The sequence below is a fragment of the Ipomoea triloba genome, chromosome 15 (genome assembly GCF_003576645.1).
Source record: "Ipomoea triloba cultivar NCNSP0323 chromosome 15, ASM357664v1".
In the NCBI taxonomy this organism is placed as follows: Eukaryota; Viridiplantae; Streptophyta; class Magnoliopsida; order Solanales; family Convolvulaceae; genus Ipomoea; species Ipomoea triloba.
Genome location: NC_044930.1, coordinates 2,265,699 through 2,292,695, shown reverse-complemented (window position 1 = coordinate 2,292,695; position 26,997 = coordinate 2,265,699). Strand labels below are relative to the sequence as shown.

The window sequence follows — 26,997 nt, the reverse complement described above, 5'->3', positions numbered from 1 at the left end:
TAAATAGAGGCTGTGTATATGTCAATGTTACTCCACTTTGAACGCAACGTTCATCATAAAAAAAATCATGTTCACATAGTTTTGAATTTTCTTGATGAGATATTTTGTTTTCGCTCTATGTTTTAAAAAGCCAACATTGCTAGAACAAGAACTGTCTTTGCATTATATTGTTGTATTTGAGGATGAAGTCAATTGTAAATGACAAGAATATATATAATGAAAAAAAATGATGCGATGTATTATAATTATTTGAAAAAAAATTTCAAATTAATCTCTTAAGTCTAAGAAAGTGTATTTGAATTTATTAACTAAAAAAATTTCAATAAAACCCTTAAAATCGACAAAATTGTGCAATTATACCCTATTATTATTACATATTAAGCAAGTTATCGTTGATGTGCTGCTAACTAAGATAGCATGTGGTATTATCAATATATGTATTGTATTTTTGTATACTCCATAATTTTATAGAATTATCAATTAAAAAAAAAAACTCATCTTACGCGATATATTATAATTAGTTAATTATCAAATCAGGAAACTACTCAATTAAACAACTAGAGAGGAATGTCGGAATCATCGCATTTTGCACGGCAAAGTACAGCTAGAGAAATTGGTTTCCCCTCCAAGCTAGTTTGATAGAAACACATTTCCATAATTCCATGCATATATGCATGCATTTTCACGATCTATATATACCATTACTTCCCAAGACATACACTACCATTGCCATCTCTCAATCACCAGCATCAATTCATCAATCAAAGATGGCTCCTTCTGCACTGTCACTGAAACTGTGTATCCTATTAGCCGTTCTGGGGATTCTGGCCTGCCAAGCCACTTCCCGTCCCCTAGCCGAGGCGAGGGCAATGAAGAAGCACGAGCGGTGGATGGCGCGCTATGGACGAGTGTATGCAGACGAGGTGGAAAAGGAAAGGCGGTTCAAGATATTCAGAGAGAACGTGGAGCGAATTGAGGGTTTTAATAGGGCCGGGAATCGGCCCTATAAACTGGGAATCAACGAGTTTGCAGACCAGACCAATGAGGAATTCAGAGCTGCTCGGAATGGGTACAAATTGCCGTCTCTTCCGAGAGTGGCAGAGACCACATGGTTTAAATATGAAAATGTGAGTGATGTTCCAGCTAGCATGGATTGGAGGAAGAAAGGTGCTGTTACACCTGTTAAGGACCAAGGCCAATGTGGTAAGTGTTCGGTTGATGAGTGATGAGAGAAATTAGTCTAGGTTGTCCGGTGTCTAATCGTCAATAGTCTGTTTTGGTGGAGAGTCAAACTTGTTCATTATGATTATCAAATCAACCGTAAACCAATTTGGTTACGGTTGCTCTCAAACCAGCTCATCTTTTTTCTTGACCTTGGATGGGGCTTACACTAGGTAAATCACTTATTTCGACGGAACATTTTTTCACACAATAGCGACAAAAATAAACATTTGTGTTGCCAAAATCACGACGAACTCGCGACAGAAAAAATTCCGTCACCATTATCCGTCGGCCCGCGACGGATTATTTCCCTCACGAATGAAATACGACAAGTCTCGAGGCTACGGAATGAATTATGTCACGGAAATGCAAAATTCCGTAGCAAAATGCAATTAGCGACAGAATTTTGCGTTTTCGCGACTAAAATATTCCGCCATGAATCCCATTTTTTCTTGTAGTGAAACTTATAACTAATTACCAAGTCGAACAACTTTACTAATTTGACTAGGGTTTGTCTCAAGCTTATCTTTTACTTGACCTTGGCTAGGTCAGTAAGAGGTAAGTCTTGTCTTGTAACTTCTTGGGCAAATAATTACACGGTGGTAAATCAATCTATGTTGAATATAGCTAACCAGCTTAAATCAAGAAGACCAATAAACTTTAATCACTAAAAATCAAACTTGTAGCTTTATAATTATCATATTAACAGCTTCATCAATAACCCTTGGTTGATCACTTTTATATCTTATTGTTGAATTTGATTTCAATTATGATGTTTATTTGCAGGGAGTTGCTGGGCGTTTTCTGCCATAGGAGCGACGGAAGGGATAACTCAGCTCACAACCAAGAAGCTGATCTCCCTATCGGAGCAAGAACTGGTGGATTGCGACGTCAAAGGCGAGGACCAAGGCTGCGAGGGAGGATACATGGAGGACGCCTTCAAATTCATACTAAAAAACAAAGGCATCGCCTTGGAATCCACATACCCATACACCGCCGCAGACGACAAATGCAACGCCAAGGAAGCCGCCTCCGCCGCCGCGCGCATCACCGGCTTCGAGAAGGTCCCCAAGAACGACGAGGAAGCGCTGCGCAAGGCGGTGGCGAACCAGCCGGTTTCCGTCTCGATTGACGCCGGGGACTTCTCTTTCCAGTTTTACAAGAGCGGGGTGTTCACCGGGCCGTGCGGGACTATGCTCGACCACGGCGTCACCGCCGTCGGGTACGGCAAGGACGTGAACGGGACTAAGTATTGGCTGATAAAGAACTCGTGGGGGTTGAGCTGGGGAGAGGAGGGGTACATTAGAATGGAACGAGACATTGCTGCTAAGCATGGGCTCTGTGGGATTGCCTTGGATTCTTCTTATCCAACTGCATAGAAGCACCGCGATGACGTTGTATGTATCTATTTGGTGCCCGGCGACCGAGGGCCGGTGGCGTGTTTCTTTCTTGATTTATGTATATATGGGGAAACTATCTGTAACTCTGCTGGAATTGCTTGTATATGTACATGTATAATGCCATATGTAAACAAAGATTGTTGTTTAATGTTCTATGCCATTTAGTGTTAATTAGGCCATCTGAGAATCAAACAGCCCATGAATTTGTTAGGCAATCTGTTTATCCACGAACTTGCTAGGAAGTCTATTTCTCTACTCGGAGTAGAGTGGTTCAATACAGTCGTTATACAGTGGACCATCAGCATTGTGGATCATGGTCACAAATCGACGTCGTTTCAGTAAGTAGGAGAAACGGCAACCGTAAGTTGTAACGGAGCTCCGTAACTGATACTACAGTTCATCTCAAAAGATACTGCGTCACATTTGTTTTTATATTATCGAATGAAACTGTAGTTATATCGAAATGTAACTGTAGTTGTGTTGAAATGTAACTGCAGTGTATATAAACTGATACTAAATAACAGTTTCACATTTTTTGTGTATATTAACCAATAAAACTGTAGTTATATCGAAATGATATTGTAGTTGACTAGTTGTGTTGAAAGAAAATTGCAGTGTATTATAAAAGAAATTATAGTTGTGTTAAAAAGAAACTGGATAACAATTTCAGATATTTGAGTGTATAATGTCGAATAAAACTGCAGTTCTTTGAAAAGGAACCACAATTGTGTTTAAAGGGAATTGCAACTGTGTTATATTATTCATGTTTTAATAATATATTCATGCTTTTCTCTTGTATTAAAAAGAATACAATGCACAATTGTAAAATATGCTCTCTTTTTTAAATTTAAAAATCTTTTAATCAAACAAATGTAAAAAAGGAGAATGTGTTCTCATTGTAGTTTGTATAATTTTATTTTATAAATTAAATTATAATCAAATAATTTGGCATGTAAGTTGTAAAACTCCAGTGCCAAAAGTACAGTAAGGCGAAAGTGTATTGGCCTGCAAAACCTGAAGAGGGAACCAGAGAGAACTAAAGCTGGAAGAAGAACGAGAAAGAAGACTTGCTACACTGATTCAAAGATGTCCGAATCTGAGAGTTCTCCACCAAATCCATGGCCGTGTCCTCACTTGCCCGCTTCTCTCTACCTCTTCCCTCTCCTTTCTTCTCGCTAAGATCCTCACTTTCGCCGCTCTTTCGTCGCGCGGCAGCCTGGGCTATGCCAAGCAGCTCATCTCCCGAATCCCAAGCCCAGGAATTTACTCTTATAATTCCCTCATCAGAGGGTTCTTGGAGAATTCTCAAACGTCCTCTCCTGAACCCATTTTAATTTTCAAGAGACTGCTCAGGAAAAACTACCCGAGATCAAACACTTTCACCCTCGCCTTTGTTCTCAAGTCTTGCTCGGTTTTAATGGCGTTTAGAGAAGGCCAACAGGTTCACAAGCATGTTGTGCAGTCTGGGCATGGATCCAGCCCCTTCGTTCAGACCTCATTGCTGAATTTCTACGCCAAGTGTGAGGAGATTGAGCTGAGCCAGAAGGTGTTCGATGAAATTCCTGAGAGAAATGTGGTGGCTTGGAGCGCGATGATCAGTGGATATTCCAGGCTCGGGATGGCCAATCAGGCTTTGGATTCGTTCAGGGAAATGCAGAAGGCCGGCATTTCGCCTGATCGGGTTACACTGGTGAGCGCCATCTCTGCCTGTGCCATATCCGGGGCTTTAGATTTGGGGAAATGGCTGCATGCTTACATAGACAAGAAGGGAATTGAGAATGATCTTGAACTTAATACTGCACTTGTCAACATGTATGTGAAATGTGGATGCGTTGAAAAGGCAAAGGAAGTTTTTGAAGCTATGCCTGTGAAGGATGTCAAGGCTTGGGGCTCCATGATATATGGATTGGCCATTAATGGCCTAGCAGAAGATGCTTTGAATGCCTTTTCCACAATGGGAGAAACTAAGGTAATATAATCAGAAAGATGAGTACTTTAATTTTCATTTCTCTTACAAAATTTTAACAATTTGATATGCCTTGTTATGCATGAAAACTCATACATTTGATTAAATATGTAGTCTCACTGTCAGTTTAGATTTTTAGTTGAGTTGCCCTAGGGTTCGGTGGCTTATCAATAATGTCTTTCGAATTGTTAGGTGGAGCCTAATCACGTTACTTTAGTTGGCGTTTTAATGGCGTGTGCTCATTGCGGATTAGTTTCTGAGGGAAAGAAGTATTGGTCAAGCATGATTGAGTCTGGGATTGCTCCATCTTTGGAGCATTATGGATTGATGGTTGATCTTTTCTGCCGATCAAACTTGATAGAAGACGCTAATTCTTTCGTTGAGTCCATGCCAATCCCTCAAAATCCAGCAATACTACGCAGCTTACTCGTTGCGTGCAAGAAGAAAAAGATTCTCGACAGAGGTGAAGTCACAGCCAAACGCCTTATCGAACTAGAACCCCAGAACGCAGAAAACTACATCCTATTATCCAGTCTCTACGCTTCAGTTTCAGATTGGGAAAGAATGCGAGAAGTGAGGAAACAAATGAAGGACAAAGATATCAAGACTGTCCCGGGCTGCAGCTCCATTGAAGTTGATGGCTTTGTGCACGAGTTCGTGATGGGCGACTGGTCTCATCCCGAAGCTGAGGAACTAAAAGGGATCTTGAGCGAAATCTCGGATAGAGTACGTGGCTCGGGACATGAACCCTGGATTTCAAGTGTACTACACGATACAAGCGACGAAGAGAAAGAGCACGCCCTCTGTGAACACAGCGAGCGACTAGCTATAGCATATGGTCTTTTGAGAACTGAAGCACCAACGGTCATTAGAGTGGTAAAGAATCTGAGAGTTTGCAGGGATTGCCATGAAGTGACAAAGATCATTAGTAGGTTGTATAATAGGGAAATCATTGTTAGAGACCGTGTTCGGTTTCACAAGTTTATAGATGGAGCTTGCTCTTGTAGAGATTTTTGGTAGAAGTTGTGAGGAATATTTGAGTCATATTTTCTAGTATTGAAGTGTTTCCCATGAATGCTGTTGTGGTTTTGTCCAAGTATGGCTAACCTTAAACAAGTTCAAAATACAAATGAATCCCTTAATGGAGGGAAAATGGGGTTAAATTCAAATTTTTTAATAATTATAAAATTTTTTGTGCCAACCCCTTCTCGGTTTAAATATAAAAATTTTCTAATGCGTTTTACCTCTTTTGTGTAGTTTGCATGCAATTATATAAGAGCGTAGTTTACTTATTATATATGTATTCTATATTTCTATATATTCATTTAGACCATCCCCATTAAGGGGATTTTGTGAAAATTTTAGAACTGTAAAATGTGAGGATGAGTTTTATACAAATGTGAAGGGTCGGAGTTTTGGGATATTTTTCTCTTGTAAATTTAGGATTTTGATAGGCAAGTGTGGGCCCCACTGTGGAAAGTGAACTGCGCTTCATGCACGTGAGACACAGTTCTCATGCCTAGGTGGGCGCGTAAATATATATATTTATTATTATTATTATTATTATTTTGCAGTTTTGTATTTTGTTTTGTTTTTTCATTTTCTTTTTTTTCGCTCTTATTTTTTCTCTCTTAATCACACCTACAAAAACTCTTCAAAAATCACACCAAAGTCTAAAATCTCCACTATTGAGGAAGGTCTATTTATTTGAAAAAAATGACATTTTGTTTTTAGGCTCGTTTGATAGAAAATTTTAAGTGATTGCATATTTGTTTTTTTATTATTATTAATCAATTATTTTAAAATCTTATTAGATAACTTGATAGAAAAGTAATTCATTTGAATTACTAAATACTCCTCCGTATTTGTTTATAAGTAGGATATTAAGCAAACGCAACTGTTTTTGGAAACCTAAGTAACTATTCTTCGACATTCAAGAATGGCAAGTGCAGGCGTGACGTTAGAAGACATTTTCCGGGTAAAATACCGTTTGAAGAAGGAAGACGACCTGTTTCAGTTGATCGAAGCAGCTATCATGGTGGTTGTTCTTGAAAAGAAAGAGTTTCACAAGCGGAAGGCACGTATTGTCCACATTCTAAACACCGAGAGAGCCGACGACGACGGCGAACTTCCGCAAATCACTCCGCCCGTCACCGCCGTCACCGCCGCTAGCCGGCGTTCTGTGGATTCCGGCGCCAACGTCAAACCCGAAAGGGGTTTACGAGAAAGCATGAGGCCAGAGGCGGTCGTCCAGGAAAACAACAACAAACGCAATGGGATTCAAGAAAAACAGAGACTCAGAGAGAAGGGATTGAATCAAGAAAAAGAGGGAAACGACATTTATGAGCAGAAGTTGGTGGCTTCGGTGAGGAAGTTGGAGATGAGGTACCGGGATATACAGAAAAGGAAGAGGAAAATTCAGTTTCTTGAAATCAAGGATGCTCCCAAGTTGGTAAACAGCAGCAGAGTTGCCAAGAAAATCCGTTTTTGAAGACCTGAGAAAGAGACCCTCTATAGTGAAACCAACCTTGGAGATGAGGTACCGGGATATACAGAAAAGGAAGAGGAAAATTCAGTTTCTTGAAATCAAGGATGCTCCCAAGTTGGTAAACAGCAGCAGAGTTGAAATCAAGGATGCTCCCAAGTTGGTAAACAGCAGCAGAGTTGCCAAGAAAATCCGTTTTTGAAGACTAAACAGCAGCAGAGTTGCCAAGAAAATCCGTTTTTGAAGACATGAGAAAGAGACCCTCTATGGTGAAACCAACCAAACCTACTTCACAATTTTCATCCATACAAATATCTTTTTTTTTTTTTTCATACAAATACACAATTCAATAGTAACACCATGACTCGGGTACATATTGCAAGGCGCACCTATCACAATTTACAAAATGAATGTTCAAATTTGAACATTCAGTTTATAAATTTTGAACATTCAGTATATGAATTATGAACATTCAGTATGTAAATTTTAAACATTCGAATTGTAAATATTTAGTATGCAAATTGTGTATTTTGCACCCGAATTCACATTGAAAGGTGGGCTCATGTCCATATAATAAATTTTGCAAGTAAAAGTAGGGTGTGGGCCTGGGGTAGTAACTTTGGGTGATGACAAATTATACCATGAACTAGGGTTTATCTTATATTGACAATTTCTATATCTTTATTATCAAGTTATTTGTTTATATGTACAGAAACTATTAACTATAGGTACATAAAGTGTTAACATATAAGGTATAAAATTTTTGTATTAGGATTCACAATGTAATATGATCTTGGTCATTTGTTGGATGATATGAATATATGATTAGAAGTGAGTGGATGGGGTTGATCGATAAATACTTGTTTAATATACAGACATGATTGATCAATGCATTGGTGCAAACATTATAAAAGGGCCCTTGCCCCCTTATATCATCATCCTATTACCATTATTAGGGCACTTGGTCCAATGGTTTCTTTTCTATACAAGCAATGAAGAGAAAGAGCATGCCCTCTGTGAACACGAGAGTCGTAAAGAATCTGAGAGTTTGTATGGATTGCCATGAAGTGACAAAGATCATTAGTATTTTGTATGACAGGGAAATTATTAAGTTACAGACTGTTCAATTTCACAAGTTTATAGATGGAGCTCGCTCTTGTAGAGATTTTTGGTAGAAATTGAGGAATATTTGAGTCATATTTTTATAGTATTTGAAAAAAATATTTCCCATCAAGTTTTGTCCAGGTATGGCTAACCTTAAGCAAGTTCAAAGTGCAAATGAATCCCTTAGTGGAGGAAAAATGGGGTTAGAAGATGAAAATCATGGAAAATTGAACTTGATTTTTAAAAAGAATTTAATTCAAATTATCATGTTTGTATTTCTATTTTTGTTACTGTGCTATTAAATTCAATTTTTTAGGAATAATAAAAGTTCTTGCCAACCCTCTCTCAATCAAGTTAGTTATATGTGGTTTTTTTAGTGCGATTTTATCTCTCTTTTTTTGTGATTTGTGAGTTAAATTTTTTTTTTTTTTGGTGGGGTGATTGTGAGTTATTATATAAGAACATGTTTATCTAGTACATACTTTCAGATAGTGATTGCGGATTTCTCTCATCATCCATAAAAAACGTTGTTACTCTTTCCATTTTCTACTTTTGCACATTATAATAAAAAATAAAAATGTCATTCATCCTTCATATATTTAATGTGAAATTTTAGTACATGTGTGCCTTTCTATATGTATTCTACACTTCTATATATTCATTTAATTATATTTATTTGAAAAAAAAAACATTTTTAGTATTTATATATATGTGTCTTGTAGAATTTTGTGATACTTCCTTGTAGAATTAGTTTAATGAATTCCTCAATTTTAATCCAAGTAGTAGTTTTAGAACCTCTTGATCGAAATTCTTAAGTGATTAACAAATAAAGGCATGAGCTTCAAGTTGACAAGGATCCTCGGTAAAATAGTTAGTTTATTAGTTAATTTTAACTTATTTGATCACTATTAGCTATATGACTTGGTTAAAAAATCAACATAAGTGTTTGATCAATCAACTTTTTGTAACTCCAAAATGTTAAAATTCATAAAGATGTTCAAAATGACTTTTTTAATTAGCTTTTTTAGAAAAGAAATTATATCAAATAGCTATCAACTAATAGCTAATTTAACAAACACATTTCTACAATTAGTTAATGTAATTAACTAGTTATATTCTCTAACCCAATCAGCTAATATAGCTATCAGCTAAACGTCATTTACCAAACATAGTAGAGGTGTTTTTAATTTGGTCATCTAATGCATATTTGCATATTTGATTAGTATTTCGTCTTACAATTTTTCTCATGTTGAGCCTCTAAGTATTACAGAGTATATTTTAATTTCATACAGAGTTATATTAAATTTTCTTTTAAATTGTTACATAAGTAACAAATAATTTATTTTTATATATTATTATATTTTTAACATAAATATTAGTCCCTACATTTCTATATTAACTAGACTTTCACACATAACAGAAGAGTCACCCATCTTAACCTTAGAGCATCTACATCTATGGTTTATATGGAGATAATGTCATATTTGATGTTAACATGGCAAGTAAGAGAAGGAGAAAGAGAGGGTGTGGGGATCAACTGCAAAGAGTGGGGTGTTTAGGAGTCCAAGAATTTTTTTTTTATTATATGTTGTTTGTTGTGCACGTTCTCCGCACAGCAGCGCCCATGCGAATGCGTCAGCAACATTAATTATAATTTTTTTAAAATTGAATTTTGTTTTGTTTTGTTATTCCTCCCCCTATTTTTTTCTTTTCTAACCACACCTATAAAAAAACTACTCAGTAACCCCGAAATATCCTCAATATGCTCTAAGTGGATATCCACGAAATAACGGTAATAATAAGGATTCCATTATGTTATTATTATAATAAATACCCTTATCAGCCGCTTTGGAAACCTAAAATTCTTCCGTATTCAATAATGGTGGCACGTACAGGCATGAAGTTAGAAGGAAGACGATCTGTTTCAGTTGATCGAAGCTGCCATGAAGGTGGCGGTTGTTGAGAAGAAGGCTGAGTTTCACAAGCGGAAGGCACGTATTGCCCAAATTCTCAACATCGAGACATCGAGAGAGCCGACGACCCTGTGTTCTTGATTTCTGACGATTCTGACGACGATGACGAAGAAATTCCATATTCAAGACTTTTATTTTATTTTATTTTTGTTTGTTATGCCATTTCAACAATTTAATAAGCATTATCGGGTTTGTGTTTCTCTTATAATTTTTATTCTCAATATTGAGGACAATGTTTTAAATAAGTGTACAGAATGGATTTATATTTTAAATTGTTTGTTATAATTTTGAAAAAATCAACAAAAACTAAAAACTTTTAGAAAATTCTAAACTGTAGAAAATTAAGGCTATGTTTGGCAAACCTAGCTGAAAAGGTAGCTGAAAGCTGAAAAGTAGCTGAAAACTGAAAAGCTATAAGCTCGAAGCTGAAATGTGAAGAGTTGTTAAGCTAGCTGTTATGCTTAAAAGTGTTTGGTAAAATTAGCTTTTTGATAAACTGATAAATGTAAAAAGACTAAAAACGACATCTTCATACAATTTAAATAATTTTAAATTTAAATAGGTTTGTTTGTATATTAAAATATAAAATAATGAAATCAATATATTTAAGTAAAATATAAGGTAAGAACGTGTATTTGTAAATATATAAAGTAAAAAAAAATGTTTATAATTAATAAGATTAGTTCATACAAAAATTAATGTTCAAACACAAATGTCAAACTGAAATTACAACCAAACATAATGAAAAGAAAATGTCAAAAGGATTTTAATTGAAAGGGGTAAAGGATGTCATTTATTTAAAATAATAAGGATAAAAATGGAAAAATTTAAAAAGCTACTAGCTTATTTTTGAAAAGCTACCCCAAGTAGCGTTTCAAAATAAGCTCTTATTTTAAGCTACTAGCTTATTTTGAGAACATTACCAAACAGAGCTTATAGCTTATTAGTAGCTTAAAATAAGCTATAAGCTCCTAAATAAGCTCTGCCAAACAGAGCCTAAGTATGAGCTTGAGCTTCTTCCCAGTAAATCATTTAATTAGCCTATGATGAAAATAATGTAATTTTTAACAGCTCTTAGTGTGTATATTGCATTTGACTAGTTATTAATTATTTATAGAATCTTTTATTTTGAATGACCTTATTAAAAAAATCAAATTAAAATAAAAACAATTCTTTAGTAGTTTATATGCCTCTTTCACTTTATATTACCTTTTTCAAATTCTTAAACAATTCTTGAGTGCTATAAATTATGGTGTAGTGTGTTGGTTCAAGGATCATCTTTGTGGCATAAGTAAGGACGTGAGGTGAATTTTTTTTTTAAATATTAAAAATCATTTAAAAAAAGAGTGTTTAGTGTATTTATTTATTTTTATTTGCAATACTTCAGAGATTCTATTCCGCTGAATCAGCCAACTACACATGTACCATAAATAAGTGTTGCAGTCTAGTTCATGAGTACACACTGAATTGAAAACTCAAACTTGTCTGGCGTAAAATGGTAAGGTTTTTTGGGGAAGTTTTCTTTGAAAAAAGTCATAAATAGAAAAAATAATAAGTGAACTTTGGAAGAAACGAGCATTTGCACTATAAATTATTCTCCCATATTCAAGAATAATTTTCCTCCAATTTATAAAGGAGTAAATACCCAAAATGGTCCCTCAACTATAGCGAAATTCACAAATTAGTCCTCAACTATTGATTGAATCCAATTAAGTCCTTAACTTTTCAATTTTTACCCAATTAAGTCCTCCGTCTATTTGACTGTTTGTTGACCGTGATCTTTGAGGATATATATGTAATTTCATGCTCTAGGTAAGAACCAACGCTTTAATTCAAGACAGCGGAGACCTAGAAGGGGCTCCCTTTCGCCGGTTGCTCAGGGAGAGCATGATACCGGGGAGGAAACCGCCGCCCTTTTTCTTCCTATTCTTCGTCTCCGAGGCGTGCGAAATCTCAGAAATGCTCATGTCATTATTGGTGCAAGATGACGAGTTCTTGTAGTCTAATGGATCCTCTAGGATGGAGTTTGGAGTAATTTGGCCATCGGCGGGGTGAATAGAGAACTGATAATTACAGATAACATATGTCAGATTTGGGAACCCATTCAATAACATTTATGAGTATCCTAACTAGGATGATTTATAGTATGGGTTTCTATGGATAAGGAAAGATATTTACAGTTTTCTGTTTGTGATACAGTGCCGGAGACCGGAGTAGGGAGCATCTACGACGCCGCCTTTGCTTCCTCCTCTGCTTCTTTCGGGTTCTAGTTATCGGGCTCGTTACTAAAGTACTTTCATTGCCTGGGGAAGCGAAGTCGGAGCCGTGGGATTTAGTTGCGACGACGGTGGAGTCGTAAAACGGCACCACGGGAAGTCGCTCGTGGCGGCGCGCCACTGGGTTTGCGGAGTGGATGTTGCGATCCTAGGTGACGCAGAGGGTGGCGATGTCCTCCTTGCAGGTGAAGCTAACCTGGATCTGCTTGCAAACCTCGCACTCGCAGACCCAGACGTGTGCGTGGCATGATTCGAGCTTGCTGGCGGCGTGAATCTTGGCAGCGCACGACAGGCAGCGGAACGCCGTTTCGACGGCGCAGAACACGGTGGTTGACTCCATCAAGCTCCAACTCTTGGAGGATCGTACGGTTTCACCATCAAGCTTCAACTCTCTGCTGCCATCTCTCTCTCTCTCTGTAATCGAATAAATATTTTTTTTTTTCATAATACTTTACTTTGGAGCTTTGCGCATGAAATTACATATATATCCTCAAAGATCACGGTCAACAAACAGTCAAATGGACGGAGGACTTAATTGGGTAAAAATTGAAAAATTAAGGACTTAATTGGATTCAATCAATAGTTGAGGACTAATTTGTGAATTTCGCTATAGTCGATGGACCATTTTAGGTATTTACTCTTTATAAAGTTCAAATTATTCTCCGCCATTCAAAATGAAGAATCTATTTATAGATAGAGAAGGGGTAAGAATTATAATTTTGTATAATTTTTTAAAAGAAAAGTGTAATTAATTTTTTTAAAAGTTTTTAAATAATTTTCAGTCAATTAGTAATATCATTTTCATTTTTCAATTTGTCTAATTTTTGTTTCTTTTCTATTAAAATCCTTTTATATTTTCAATCAATTAGTAATATCAGTTTTTTTTTTTTTCAATTTTTACCTTTATTATTGTTTGGGTAGAAAATTCACAAAGAATGATTTTATTTTTATTAATATTAATTAATATAGTATAAAAGTATAGATAAGTATTCAAATTATTATTGGTGTAATTAATAATTAATAAATTATTATTTCTTATAAAATTATGCAGAATTTCTAAGGAATTTTTCATTTGTTAAACAGAATTTGTTTCCATTATTCTCACAATTATAATGTTTAATTATTCTTAAAATTTGATAAATAAAATTTTATTACTAATTTAATTTTATTAAATTTTTTACCAATTAATTAATAATTTTAGTTTGGGCGGAAAAGTTGAAGATTAAGATTTTTATTTTATTAATAGTATTGATTATAAATAAATACCCTCTGCTTTTGGAAAGCTAAAAACTCTTCCGTATTCAAGAATGGCGGCACGTACAGGCATGAAGTTAGAAGACATTTTCCGGGCAAAATACTGTTTGAAGAAGGAAGACGACCTGTTTCAGTTCATCGAAGCTGCTTTGAAGGTAGGGATTGTTGAGAAGAAGGCTGAGTTTCACAAGCGAAAGGCACGTATTGCCCAAATTCTCAACATCCAGGGAGCCGACGACCCTGTGTTCTTGATTTCTGACGATTCCGACGACGACGACGAAGAACTTCCGCAAATCAGTCCGCCGACAGTGGTTTACGAGAAAACAAAAACTCCGAGAAAATCATCCAGGGAAACAACAACAAACGTCATGGAATTGAAGAAAAACAGAGAGGCAGAGACAAGGGATCGAATCAAGAAAAGAAGGGAAGCGGCGTTGATGAGAAAATTAGGTTTGGGGCTTCGGAGAAGAAGTTGGAGCAGAGGTACCGGGATCTGGAGAAAAGGAAGAGGAAAGTTCAGTTTGTTGAACTCAAGGATGCTCCCATGTTGGAAAAGAGCGGTAGAGTTGCCAAGAAAATCCGTTTTTGAACACCACAATTCATCACTCATATTCAAACATGCATCAAGGTTATTGATGGGGACATGGACCCAGGAAGGTTCGAACTCAGAACCTCAAGTATAACAACACAAGTTAGCTCTATTTACTCGTGTAAAAATTATTGTTGGGAGACACGTGTACGACTAAGATAGAATGCGTGCAGACTTGGTCTAGGGTTAATCTGGAAGGCCCAGGTCTAGGGTTAAATTCCTATTTATAGCATTATTATTTCTAGTCTACTATTTTGACTATAGTTTGTATTATTCATTTATTATTTGAGATGCCGTTTTAAGCTGTTATCTTGGATTTTGTATATACTATTTTTGGACCTAGTACCGCGATGAATAATATTACTATTTTCCTACTCTGTTCTGTATTTTCATACCCAATCTATGGTGAACTCAGTTCGAACAAAACCATTAGTTATGTTTGATCTTCATTCTTCAAAGAAACAATATTTTGAGCAGCAAAAGCTTTATAGCTGGAAAAATGGAAGTATAAATGGCAACATATTTACAACCTGAAATAAATACCTTCCCAATTCTTCAACCTTCCAAGCCAAAAAAAAAAAAAGAAAAAAAAAGTGTATTCACTAGACAAACCAACAAGAACTGGGGGCTTGAAATCTATTTTCATCCCCATCAGCAATGGGATTTGCACAAACAATACAAAGAGAATCATCGACAAACGAAAGAGGAAAAAACGAGGAGAGAATTCCAGTAGTTAAAAACAGCGGTTCTTGTACAATTTCTTCGGTTAAACATCTGGCGATGATCTGCTACCCTTCTCGAGCTATCTACCCTCGCTAGCAAAGGATCCATCCTTCATCAATTTCAAGCTGAGATTGTTGTATCGTTCTCGTGAATACTGCCTTGAGGCCTTCCTCCAATCTGTCCCCGCCTTCATCATGACAGCAAACTCATCATAGCTTATGCGTCCATCCTGCAGGAAAAGGCAATTGCAGACTTAATTACATGAAAGAAAAACTCGTGAAGTTCAAATGGTAAAGCAAATCGTCACAGAAAATAATAAAAGTGTGAAAATAATGGCTTAAAAGGCGTCTGATGAAAAACTGACCTTGTCTGTATCTACATCTTGCATGATAGCATTAACAATTTCATCGCTGTTTGTATCAATATCATCAGCTAAGGCGTCACGTAACTCCTCGATCTCTATATATCCAGTCTGGTTCTTGTCGAAGAATGCAAACGCTTTCTTCAGGTGTTCATCGTTGCCCATCTTCCTAAGGTGGACAGAAATTGCCACGAACTCTGCGCAATCCAGATAGCCATCCTTATCAACATCACCCTGCAAAAAAGGTTACCGGTTAATTTCATTAACTTGACAGTACTTCAGGCACACGTACGTGCAGAAATCTCATGTTCAGCTCTTTAGGGCAGTTTAACTTAAAGTTGTGTGTTCAGTCTCCACATAGAAAATAATCATCGGTTTATGTCTGTCGTGAAATAGTAAGGCATTAAAACTTACAGCGTCCATAAGAGCTTGAAGATCTGATTCGGGGATATGATGGCCAAGTTTCTGCAACCCGACTCTCAACTCATTAATGTCAATCTTCCCTTTGTTGTTCGTGTCCATTAATTGGAACCCTTCCTTTATTCCAGCCACTTCCTCCACTGACAAATGCTCCGCTATCACCTATTATGAGTGGAAAACCGATTTAGAAAGTAAAAGCGAGGATCCACCAGCTCGGGGGAAAATTTTTAGAAACATAAAGCACTATTTGGAATAGCAATGTCTGCTTCAAATTTTCAAATAAATGACGGGTAAAAAAAAGTACCCTCAGAGCTCTTTTCTTCAGCTTGTTCATCACAGAGAATTGCTTCAGCCTTGCTTTTACGGTTTCACCCAGAGAAACGTTAGGAGCCTTCTTTGCATTTTGTAACCAAGGATGATCTGCAAATATTTAAGATAAAAATAAAAAATCAGATTATTTCAATCAGATAATGTAGGGAAAAAAAACCGAGCATTTATTGTTGAGCACAATAAATACGAAAAGTCGGATTTCTCTCAGTCCAAGAATTACCTAATACTTCCTGAGCTGTAAGTCGCTTGCTAGGGTCTGGGTTGAGCATCTTTTTCACGAGGTCCTTAGCATTGTCAGAAACCTTAGGCCAGGGGTCCCTTCGGAAGTCAACAACAGACCTAATGATCGCTTGAGCAACTCCTTGTTCAGTTTCTGCAATATAAAAGAACGGTTACAATACGAATTAGAAATGAAACATAGACTTAAATATTCCAGTAAAAACTTAAGCAGCAAGTTGCAGAAGAATACAGTTCACGTGAAATGGGCTTCTTTATCTGTCAACTATCGGAACACATTTCATAAATCTATTGGTATCAATCTCGTTCATAAATGTCGACATAAATGCTACACTGACCTGCCCAAAAAGGTGGAACACCGCATAGTAAGATGTAGAGAATGACTCCAGCACTCCAAACATCCACTTCTGGGCCATAGTTTCTTTTTAGCACCTCGGGAGCCATGTAATACGGGCTTCCCACAATCTCATTAAACCTCTCGCCTGCAAAACCATAAGAGGGTCGGTGCGTGAGCACATGGCATATAGATCAATATCGGATGTCACCCTATTAATCAAACGAAACAAGCAAACGCTTCCAACTTTCAAGACGCATTACCAGGTTTGAAGAACACCGAAAGCCCAAAATCAATGGCCTTTAAGGCTGCAGTTTCCTTCTTGTTTGCAAACAAGAAATTCTCAGGCTTGAGATCCCGATGCATCACACCATGCTTATGGCACATCTGCAAATCAACAAACAAAATCGATAACTAAACTATACCATACTTATAATACCAAAAGCAAACACTACCCTTCCAGTACACCCTTCCATGTCACTCATGAAAAAATATCATGTTTTTCAAAGTTTACACAATTCAGTATTCTGTATTCAAGCAAGCAAGAAAGGCTACCCATCAAACAGGAAAATAAAGTAGACAAGAAAGGCAATTAGCTTATAGAAACTGGTCCCCTAAACTAGACTGTTCCCAGATAAAAGAATCTTCCTAAATCCCATGCTAGAAATTCTGCAGCTGTATCTTTGTAAGAATTTTCCATATAGTATAATATACTGCGGGCCGATTACTTTGATGGGCTCCAACTCTCCAAGCAACATGTGGACGACCTTTGTCATGGCTCTGATACCAAATTGAAGCATGTGCTCCATCTCAACTAAAAGTCTAAGCTGGTAGTGGGATTGCACATTTATGTTTATATTAGTTATGCTCAACACTTCTAAGCAAAACGGTCCACCCACAGCTCATGTAGACATAATACACCACACCATCTAGTATTCAGGACAGAAGTGGTAGACAAAACGACTAACGTTTCTCTGTAGGCCTACCATTCCAAAGGCAACACCAATAGTGAGAGATATTCAGATCATTCTAAAGCTTCCGCGATTAGGAGGTTAAGACATGTTAGGATATTTATATCTAACATATCTACATTATCACAAAATGCAATACTAAATAGAAACACAAAGAGAGACAGAATTTAAACTACAGATCTAAAAGACAGGCCAAAGAACATTATAGGACAATCAAACCACAAAAACATCCAAAGTATACCTGAATGACTTCAACAATGGTGCGAGTGACAACAGCAGCAGCCCTCTCAGTATAGTGTCCCCTGGCAACAATCCGATCAAACAGCTCACCACCCTCGCACAACTCCATCACTAAATGGACGGCTTGATCATCCTCGTACGTGTCCTTCAAGCTCACAATGTTGGGATGCTTAGGCAAATGTTTCATGATCTCAACTTCCCTCCTAACATCCTCAATATCCACTCTGGTCCTCAGCTTCTTCTTGGAAATCGATTTGCAGGCCAAATGGTCGCCGGTGGATTTATCAATGCACAAATACGTAACCCCAAATTCTCCCCGCCCGAGCTCGCGGCCTAGCTCGTATGTCGCCTCGATATCGTGGCCGGTCGGGTTTTCCAGCACATACGACCGGTATCCGCCGTTTCCGTGGTTATGGTTTCCGCCATAGTCGACGGAGAACGGGTTTGGCTTGTTTTTTCCCCTAGTTTCCTCGGAAGTCTCCGGCGTGGCACAGCAATTACCCATTAGGCCAAAAAGCTTCGAATTCTCAGTTGAAGTGACTCAGATCAATCAAAATCTCAGCTTTCCCAGTCAAAGCTCTCAGAGAACCAGCAAATTTTCAAAAAGAAGCGGTCAAAGGGATAAAAAACTGATCTTTATGAGGTAAACAGGGTAATCAAGACGGATTTCTCCGGGGAAATTTCAGATCTCTGTTGAACTCAAGCTGGGAAAGAGAAAAGGGAGAAGATGGGTGAGATGATTGGGAGGTTTTGGGGATGGATATGAGGGATTTAGAGTGTGAAAAAACAGATAGAAATATTGGAGCTAAGGTATGATATGAGAGAAAGGGTCAAAACCTTTCCCTTTCTTGGAGACTTCCCTCGCAACTCCCTTTTCCGTCCAACTCTCTCTCTCTCTCTCTCTGTTTCGGATTTTTATTGTTCTTCCGATGCCATTATACATCGCCAGCGCACCATTTTGGATCACAATTTTGATTTTTTTCAACCCTTTTTGAAGTAAAAGAATCACTCCATATGTCTTAGGTGAGATAATTTTCAAATGTGTTATTATTTCAAGTAAGCACTCTGTTGATTTTCTTTGTTTGAACTTTGAACCGACAACTTAGAATGATTTATCTGATTTTTTATTGGTTAATAAGTCAAAATTGACCAGTATTTACTATTTAGGAAATAGTTGACAGTTTTTTGGTCACTCAAAATAAATATTATATTTTAAAAATATATAATACATTTGAGATTGGTCTCGGATGAGAGAGTATCAAACAATAATCGATTTTTTTAATATTATAATGCTTTAAAATATACTCCGTATCTTTTTCTTTCATACAACACAAATATTTAAATCCTCAAAATAAAACTAATTCAATCATCTCGATTAAGACTCTCCAAAAAAGTTACTAATAACAATAAAAATAACAAAGCATTTAGGAAGTTGGGAATATCCGACCAATGTAAATTGGTTTCGCTTAAAATTTTTGTAATTTTTAAAAATTATTACACACATGTATATATAGCATAAATAATAAAAATTTGAATTTGAAGTCAAAATACTGAAAATGGATGAAAAACAGAAATGAGAATCTTTAAAGAATCAAACCGGAAGGAGTAAAGTACACCCCTTTCCCAGATTTGGTATAAATGTACTGTTTTACCTTGCCTTTTTACCAGATTTATACGAGCAGCTAGGGGATAATTTGGACTTTTCCAATTTGGTATTGGCCGGCTGGTCAAACTCAGGCGTTTGACCTCGTATGTGGAGTACAAACGTTTTCAATTATTATGGCAGCCACGAGAATAAACGTACACACCTTCATAAATTCCATATTTTCAAATCATTAAGCGGGTCTCAACCAATTATTATTGTGAATGATACTATTAAATAATGTATATTCAGTATATAAATAATATATTTTTATATTATTTAAAAAATATATATTATTTGAATACTAAAAGTACATTATTTGGAATAATTATTTTAGTTGAATATTTGTTAAAGTAGTGAACTATAATTTATAATTAAGTGATTACTAAATTACTTGTTTAACTTTCCCATGTTTCATATCATACGTAAATTTTTAAAAATTATTATTTTGCTGTGTCAGTTGTTCATTTTTTCGTGTGTGTGTGTTTTTTTTTATTAATTTCAATGCTAAATATAGTTTGCTAGTAATTAATGTATTAACTTGTAAACTTTAATAAATTCAGTTTCAAATTTTAACTCAATAAAAAATTTGAAACAAAATTGTACGTAACGGCATTGTACTTAATACAATTATATTTTGGGTTATAAATGAGATTGATGATATAATTCCATTAAATATAAGATATAAAATATATTAATAATATTATTATGGGTGTGCACGAGATAAATTATGTTTTTATGTAATATGATACAAACCACATAAGGAAAATACCGCACTAGGAAGAACTCGTATGACAGACTTGACTGAGAGGTTGTTGGTAATAATCAAACTTGTGACTTTTTTTTTTTGTATATCCCACTCGGTCACCCTTTTTAGGCCACGTACAAATTTGTTAGATTCCATGATACCTTGTGTTATTTCAATTTATTATTTGAAAAATATAGTAATTGAATTAAATACTGCTCTAATTGCTACATGACAACGTTACAGTACCAAATTCGATTTTTGTATTGATTTATTTAGTGAAAAACGTTAAATCTAATCTTAAATGATATGGTGTTGTGTATTTATTAGTGAAAAAACGTTGGAAATTTTGTTTTAAATTTAATTTTTGAATGATATTGCGTATCTTGGTTCTCATAAAAGTCGTATGTAACCGTTAAAACTAATTTAAGATCACAAAAAGTATAAATTAGACTAAGTGTTTCATATAATTGATTGAAAGTCACAAATAGTTGAATTTATAATCTTGTAAGTTCACTAATAAATTTTTACGTTCAGATATTATGATGTTGGACTTGACATTTCAAGCCGTTACAAAAACATTATTTTTTTTTTCCCTGAAATTATAAACTTTTTTTTTTTTTTGAACCATCCATTCTGATTTTTTTTTCACATATTTTACGGTGATTCAATTTGTAAAATATTTAAATTTTTTGCTTTATTAACGTGCAGTTATAAAGGCAGTTGTAAAGTTTACGTACTCCATTTTACGTGTTGGATCAGTAAAAAGAAATCATTTTGGTCAAACATGAAATCATGGTAACAAAAAGTGGCATCCATTCTTTTAAATACACTCATTAATCACATTTACAAAATTTTTAAGATATCCATTGTTATTGGTACGTACATTTTACACCAAGTATAATTAAAAGTGCATGTTAAAATTCTCTTGATCGAGTCTGTCATATAGAGTTATAATAGTGTGGTTTATCTTTCATATATGATTTGCAAGCTAATATATAGAAGTGAGGTTTATCCAATGCACATATTCGGATAGTAATTACGTGTTTTCCTCATTATTCAAAGAGTGCATAGGGTGTCAATAATGTCACTGGGTTTGGTCCGTTCAATCCCAAATTTTTTTTAAAAAAAATACTACTAACTATTAACATAATCTTAAATTAACACTATAAAAAAGTATATGTATATAGAGACAAGCACATGTTGGCTGCTGCTTGATGGGTAGGTCAAGTCAAGAATGGCATGTCTTGAAATTGTCCTAGTCACACCAAGCATGACAAAAAATAATGAAGAATTTTATTATTATTATTATTATTATTATTTTGGTTGTCAATAATATTAGTAATAGTATAATAATAATAAATAAATAAATAAACTTAATTGCATGGGTCTTCACTCGTGAGAAATATGCAATTTGAACCTAAATAAATTTATTAGCAATTAGAAAAGTCAATGCATTTTGGTTACCAGTGTCTCACTTTATTATTATTTTTTTCTTCTTCTCTTCTCCCATTATTATTTTTTTCTTTTTTAAGGGGTAGGGGGGAGGGGTTTGAATGACAAGGACTTAACTATAATTTGACATAAAAAAGAATAAATTAATACTACGTAGTAAAGAACAAATGTCAAACAAGTGGTTTACATGGGAGAAGGATGGACCATTTTAATGCAGTAATTTGTTTTGTTTTATCTGTCATTGTTGAATTAATTAAATCTTGAAAATACATTAGGATTTATGAGATTTTTTCCAATAGGGTCTGCATTACACTGACCAAGTCCGAAGAACACAATCTTTGACTCTACATCAAATTTGTCAGCTAAGGGAGAGGAGTGATTAATGATATGATAAGACTTATTAAGAGGTGTTCCTATCCATAATCCTTGACCAATCTGAAACATTAGAGTATGTGGTAGACATCTTCCCCTTACCGATTATTTGACTGTGGTAAACTTCTTTTCTCCGTTCTTTCAGAGAAAGTCCGCAGTCACTATCCTAAAGTGCTCACTATCCTAAAGTGTACTCTGGGTTACGTTCTCTGATCTACAGGAAAGTCCACAGTCACTACCTTAAAGTGCATTACCAATCATTTGACTATGTGGTAAACTTCTTTTTTTTGTTCTTTCATTAACGAGAAAGTCCGCAGTCACTATCCTAAAGTGTTCACTACCCTAAAGTGTACTCTGGGTTACGTTCTTTGATCTACAGGAAATTCTGCAGTCACTACTTTCAAGTGCATTTTCGATGAAGCTCGCATTGTAACTCTAGCCAATAAAGGACCACAAAGGTTGAACCAGTCTAAGTTGCCCATGGTTGACCAACTCAAACCAAGAAAATCAATAGATAACTCACACGAAGAGTCAAACTTAGAACATTGTGCTTAACAAGCCAACTGTCTGATCAATGAAAAATGAAAATTTTCTGGTGTTTTCAGAAGAAAAGCCAAGAGGGATGTGAATGTTATGCCTTAAACATGGTATTTCCTTTATAGAATATAATTGACAATTGATGCAATTGTTCCTGTCAGCTGTGAGTATAGCATATTGTCACAGTTATATACATCAATCATATATCTGACCAAAATTCACTACACCTTTGTATGGTAATAAATCTATGAATTTCAATGCTGCATACCTCTTCACATAATTTCTATATTGGTGAAGAATGCAACATGTGTGATCAATCTGCTATGCTGCCATTTGAGTGGCATATATGGCAGGAACGACGAGCCGGGAAGTCCTCGTTTATTGAGCTGCGTGAATCTTTACTTTGTCTTCTTCGTGATCGTGATCTTCGGGTTCTTGCACATCCGGATACTCTGCGGAGTAACTTCAACCAGCTCGTCTTCTTGTATGTACTCTATGCAATCATCCAGACTATAATCCAGTGGCGTATCGAGAACCACTGCATGTAACGAAGAAAAGAGATATTGAGAACACAAATTTTCGGGCATGGCTACAACGTTTTCTGGAATGCAGTTCAAGTCGAGTTTCTTTAAACTAAGAAGTTAATAACTCCAAGAATGCTAAGTCGGGTCATGATGTTGTGAGCAAGATCATTACGGGTTTCATAGAGATGATGAGATCGGTTATTTTACCTGTTTGTTCTTTGTTAGAACGAACGTTTGTTGCAGCTTTTTTCTTGCAGACGTTCAGAGACAAGTCGCCTGGGCGCTGATGAATGCCGACTATTTGACCTTTATAAACGTCAACTCCAGGAGCGATAAACATTTGCCCTCGTTCTTGTGAACTCGAAAGAGCATAGGATGTACTTGTTCCATCCTCGAACGCAACCTTGTTTGGCATGAAACGAAATTAAAAGCTAGTAAGCATGGATAAATTAACGAGCGACTGTGAAACAATGTTTTCGTCAAGAAATAATCATTCAGTAATCCATAAGACGGTTGCTATTAAGCCTGGAAATGATGACAAGGGAAAGGTACGATCGAGAGAGAGGATTACCAATGAACCCTGATCCCGTGTGGAAATATCGCCAGCCCAAGGTCCATAGCTATCGAAAATAGTGTTGAGAATCGCTGTTCCTCTAGTGGCAGTCAAGATTGCATTACGCAGTCCGAGAAGACCACGGGTCGGTATTTTGTATTTGAGAAGAGTCGTTCCTTCCGACCTAAAAGACAAGATATCGGTTTTGAATGAATGGAAGAAAAGCTCATGTAAGCAATAATCCCGCAAGTAAATGTAAGAAAAATCAGAAGAGCGAAACGTAATCATGCATACCCAACCCCCTGCATATCAAACATCTGCCCACGCCTTTTACCAAGAAGTTCCACCGCGGACCCCATGTGCTCTTCGGGCACCTCTACAATAGCAATCTGCAAAATCAACGCAAATAATCAGAGATTGCTTAGGTACCTTTTAATGCGGATAAGATATTAATTCATCATATGACTTCTTAAAACTACAGCAATTACATCATAGAAGCTCCTCGATAATGTCATATGATCAGATAAAATTTGTTATTTGAGCATTTTACAAATCAAAATCAGCCATTAGTCACCTCAAAGGGTTCCAGCAACTTGTCATTCACTTTTTTATTGATAACTTTGGGAGGTCCGACCATGAACTCGTATCCTTCCCTTCGCCTGCCAAAATTTATGAATGTTAGTACGCATCGAGATAAATACGGTAGTGGGGTCAAGTTACGCTTTCATACATGTTCTCAATCAATATGGTGATGTGCAAAGTTCCCCGTCCACTGACAATAAACGTGTCCGCAGTTTCACCATCTTCGACTTTCATTGCCAGATTTCGCTCAAGCTCACGGTACAAGCGATCTCTCAAGTTTCTACTCGTGACATACTTGCCCTAAGAGGGAAAGAGGGATGTTAGAAGGAAGGTTTAACAATGCACATTCACGACAAAAAGATATATTGTTTAAGTTTAACCATACCTCACGACCAACGAAAGGTGAAATGTTGACTGAAAACGCCATTTTCACTGTGGGTTCTTCAACTGTTATGGTGGGCAATGCCTTCCCGTTACTTTTGTCTGCGATAGTCTCCCCAATCTAAATCAGATGACCGATAAGTCAGGCCAATGTAGGCTTATAACAAATAAAGCTGATGCAAGAACCTATTTATACGAAAACAAACGTCAATAGCAAAAGCGTCATTAGTATATCATCTTAGATACCTGAATATCGTCAATGCCACAAACAGCACAGATATCACCCGCTTCAACACTATCTGCAGGAACTCTATTGAATTTCTCGTACACGAAAAGTTCACTAACTCTTCCGAATCTGCATTCATCATCTGATGTGCATATCTGAGATTTCAAATGTCAGGCCAAAACATGAGCCTTTACTATTTCATTTCTAGAGAAGGGTGCGATGAATGAAAAATAAATCATTCATGATGTAAGGTAAGATAATCCAAGAGGTTAAAGTTCCAACAAAAACTTACCCGGACATCCATTCCTCTTCTCAATGTTCCAGCATGTACACGCCCAATAGCTATTCGTCCTTTATGCTCATCGTATTCAATATTTGTAGCCTATAAAAAATGTTTGAATAACACATAATTAAAGAATAACAGTTAATCTGTTTTCATGACATCAAGGGATCATTTTATGAATTTTATTCAAAAGGCCTTCATTTTAGCATTAGGCACACGAAATTACCAAAACCTTCAATATTTTAGATCATTAGTAAGAAAAACAGCTAAGCTGGTTGACAACAAAGTAAGAACTATTGACCTATAAAGCATCATAGTGAACTACAGTTGCGACATGAAATGTTTCTGACAGGTGTGAAAAGAAAATACAGGTAGAAAAAAAATCATTTCAATCGAAGTGATATAACAAGGAAATGAAGTAAGAAAAATGATGAAGAACTAACAAGCATTTGAAGTGCACCGTCTTTTTCAATACGTGGTCCAGGAATGCATCTAATTATGGACTCAAAAAGTGGCCCAAGATCATTTGCCAAATTTTCAGGTTCAAGCCCCGCTTTTCCCTTGATGCCACTGGCATATATTACCTGGAAATCACACTGCAAAGCGAAACAAAATCCAAATAAAGATCTAAAGCTTATACAGGTGAGCTGTTGTAAGGAACCAGATATAGTGAGCAATAGAGCAAAACATATTTTCGTTTCTGTTATGACTCGAAGAAAAAGAAGTCAAAGTAACAACCTTTCCTGGGTCTATAGTGGCACACGAACTACTCTCCATTCAGTCATGAGATCAAGGGACATCCAATATTATCTAAGATATGGAAGAAAATATACCTGCTCATCTGATGCATTGAGTTCAATGAACAACTCAAAAGTGGAATTGACAACATAATCTGGGCGAGCAGAAGGCCTGTCAATCTTATTAACTACAACAACTACGGCATGGCCGAATTCCAGGGCCTTCTTCAGAACGAATCTTGTCTGAGGCATTGGACCCTCTACAGAATCTACCTGAAAATGCACCAACTTTGTTTATTAACACAGAATCAACAGCATAGGCTAGTTATCTAAAAGCTGTCAAACCAAAGAATGTATTCTATTTAAAATGATAGATCTTTAAGAAAGTACCACTAAAAGAACTCCTTCCACCATGTTAAGGATGCGTTCCACTTCACCTCCAAAGTCTGAATGGCCAGGAGTATCGATAATATTTATTTTTGTATTGTTGTAAGTAATTGAGGTGTTTTTGCTAAGTATTGTTATTCCCCTTTCACGCTCCAGATCATTTGAATCCATTATCCTTTCCTGTACAAACTGATTGTCTCGAAACACCTGCACAGAAATCAGAAATTAGTGTAAGTTTCTCACTACCTCTTCATCATTAAAGCTGAGCTAGAAGAATCTCTAGTGCCATGATAAATTTTAACTCGGGATGACAAAAATGCCAATTTCTGTGATTTCAGCATGGTTAACAAGATTTCCTAGAAAAAGGTTTCTAAAAATGACGCCAAAGCAGAAATTTCATATAGGTTTATCTAAGAGCCTCCCCCAAGTTTCCCAATTTATTAAAATGAGGCTGTGGCTGAACAATCTATGAAAACAATGGTTATCTAGACCATCAAACATGTCATAATATGAAGATTAAGAGATGCAGTAGGGTCAAAGCTTCAATTCATTCTAGCAGAAACAAAATACTTAATCAGGAGAGTAATAATCTGTAGTCTAAGAAAGAATGACCCAAAAGCATAATATACATATATTCTTCAACTCAAGCTTATTGATTGAACGCAACTTACAACTATCAGAGCAACAAG

The 26,997-nt window shown here is 36.1% G+C and overlaps 4 protein-coding genes across 5 annotated transcripts in view; 2 read left to right on the top strand and 2 right to left on the bottom strand.

Annotated features, from left to right (window-relative positions):
- Positions 1-767: 767 nt before the first annotated feature.
- On the top strand, positions 768-2,774 carry LOC116007705 (senescence-specific cysteine protease SAG39-like). The gene is made up of 2 exons (XM_031248457.1): positions 768-1,203; positions 2,008-2,774. The coding sequence occupies exons 1-2, from the start codon at positions 768-770 to the stop codon at positions 2,598-2,600; spliced, it is 1,029 nt and encodes a 342-aa protein (XP_031104317.1). The 3' UTR covers positions 2,601-2,774.
- Positions 2,775-3,639: 865 nt separating this feature from the next.
- Positions 3,640-5,662, top strand: LOC116006787 (pentatricopeptide repeat-containing protein At5g48910-like; the record flags this gene model as incomplete). Its single annotated transcript, XM_031247276.1, has 2 exons — positions 3,640-4,590; positions 4,780-5,662. Coding segments are annotated over 2 exons (1,779 nt in total), but the record flags the coding sequence as incomplete, so codon positions are not given.
- A 9,128-nt stretch (positions 5,663-14,790) lies between these two features.
- Positions 14,791-18,801, bottom strand: LOC116006569 (calcium-dependent protein kinase 32-like). Its single transcript, XM_031247001.1, has 8 exons — positions 17,886-18,801; positions 16,937-17,060; positions 16,678-16,821; positions 16,323-16,475; positions 16,077-16,192; positions 15,767-15,934; positions 15,356-15,586; positions 14,791-15,220 (listed from the first exon to the last, which is right to left on the bottom strand). The coding sequence occupies exons 1-8, from the start codon at positions 18,387-18,389 to the stop codon at positions 15,071-15,073; spliced, it is 1,590 nt and encodes a 529-aa protein (XP_031102861.1). The 5' UTR covers positions 18,390-18,801; the 3' UTR covers positions 14,791-15,070.
- Positions 18,802-22,723: 3,922 nt separating this feature from the next.
- LOC116007117 (putative elongation factor TypA-like SVR3, chloroplastic) overlaps positions 22,724-26,997 on the bottom strand; it is a 9,961-nt gene continuing 5,687 nt past the window's right edge. For both annotated transcript variants that reach the window (XM_031247712.1, XM_031247713.1), the window contains exons 3-14: positions 26,312-26,515; positions 26,018-26,194; positions 25,628-25,780; positions 25,194-25,283; positions 24,922-25,056; positions 24,680-24,796; positions 24,443-24,594; positions 24,287-24,371; positions 24,007-24,101; positions 23,731-23,896; positions 23,367-23,562; positions 22,724-23,173 (exon numbers count right to left, since the gene is read on the bottom strand). In XM_031247712.1, coding sequence (XP_031103572.1) covers positions 23,034-23,173; positions 23,367-23,562; positions 23,731-23,896; positions 24,007-24,101; positions 24,287-24,371; positions 24,443-24,594; positions 24,680-24,796; positions 24,922-25,056; positions 25,194-25,283; positions 25,628-25,780; positions 26,018-26,194; positions 26,312-26,515 — 1,710 coding nt within the window. In that variant the 3' untranslated portion in view covers positions 22,724-23,033. The remainder of the gene's footprint in view (positions 23,174-23,366; positions 23,563-23,730; positions 23,897-24,006; positions 24,102-24,286; positions 24,372-24,442; positions 24,595-24,679; positions 24,797-24,921; positions 25,057-25,193; positions 25,284-25,627; positions 25,781-26,017; positions 26,195-26,311; positions 26,516-26,997) is intronic.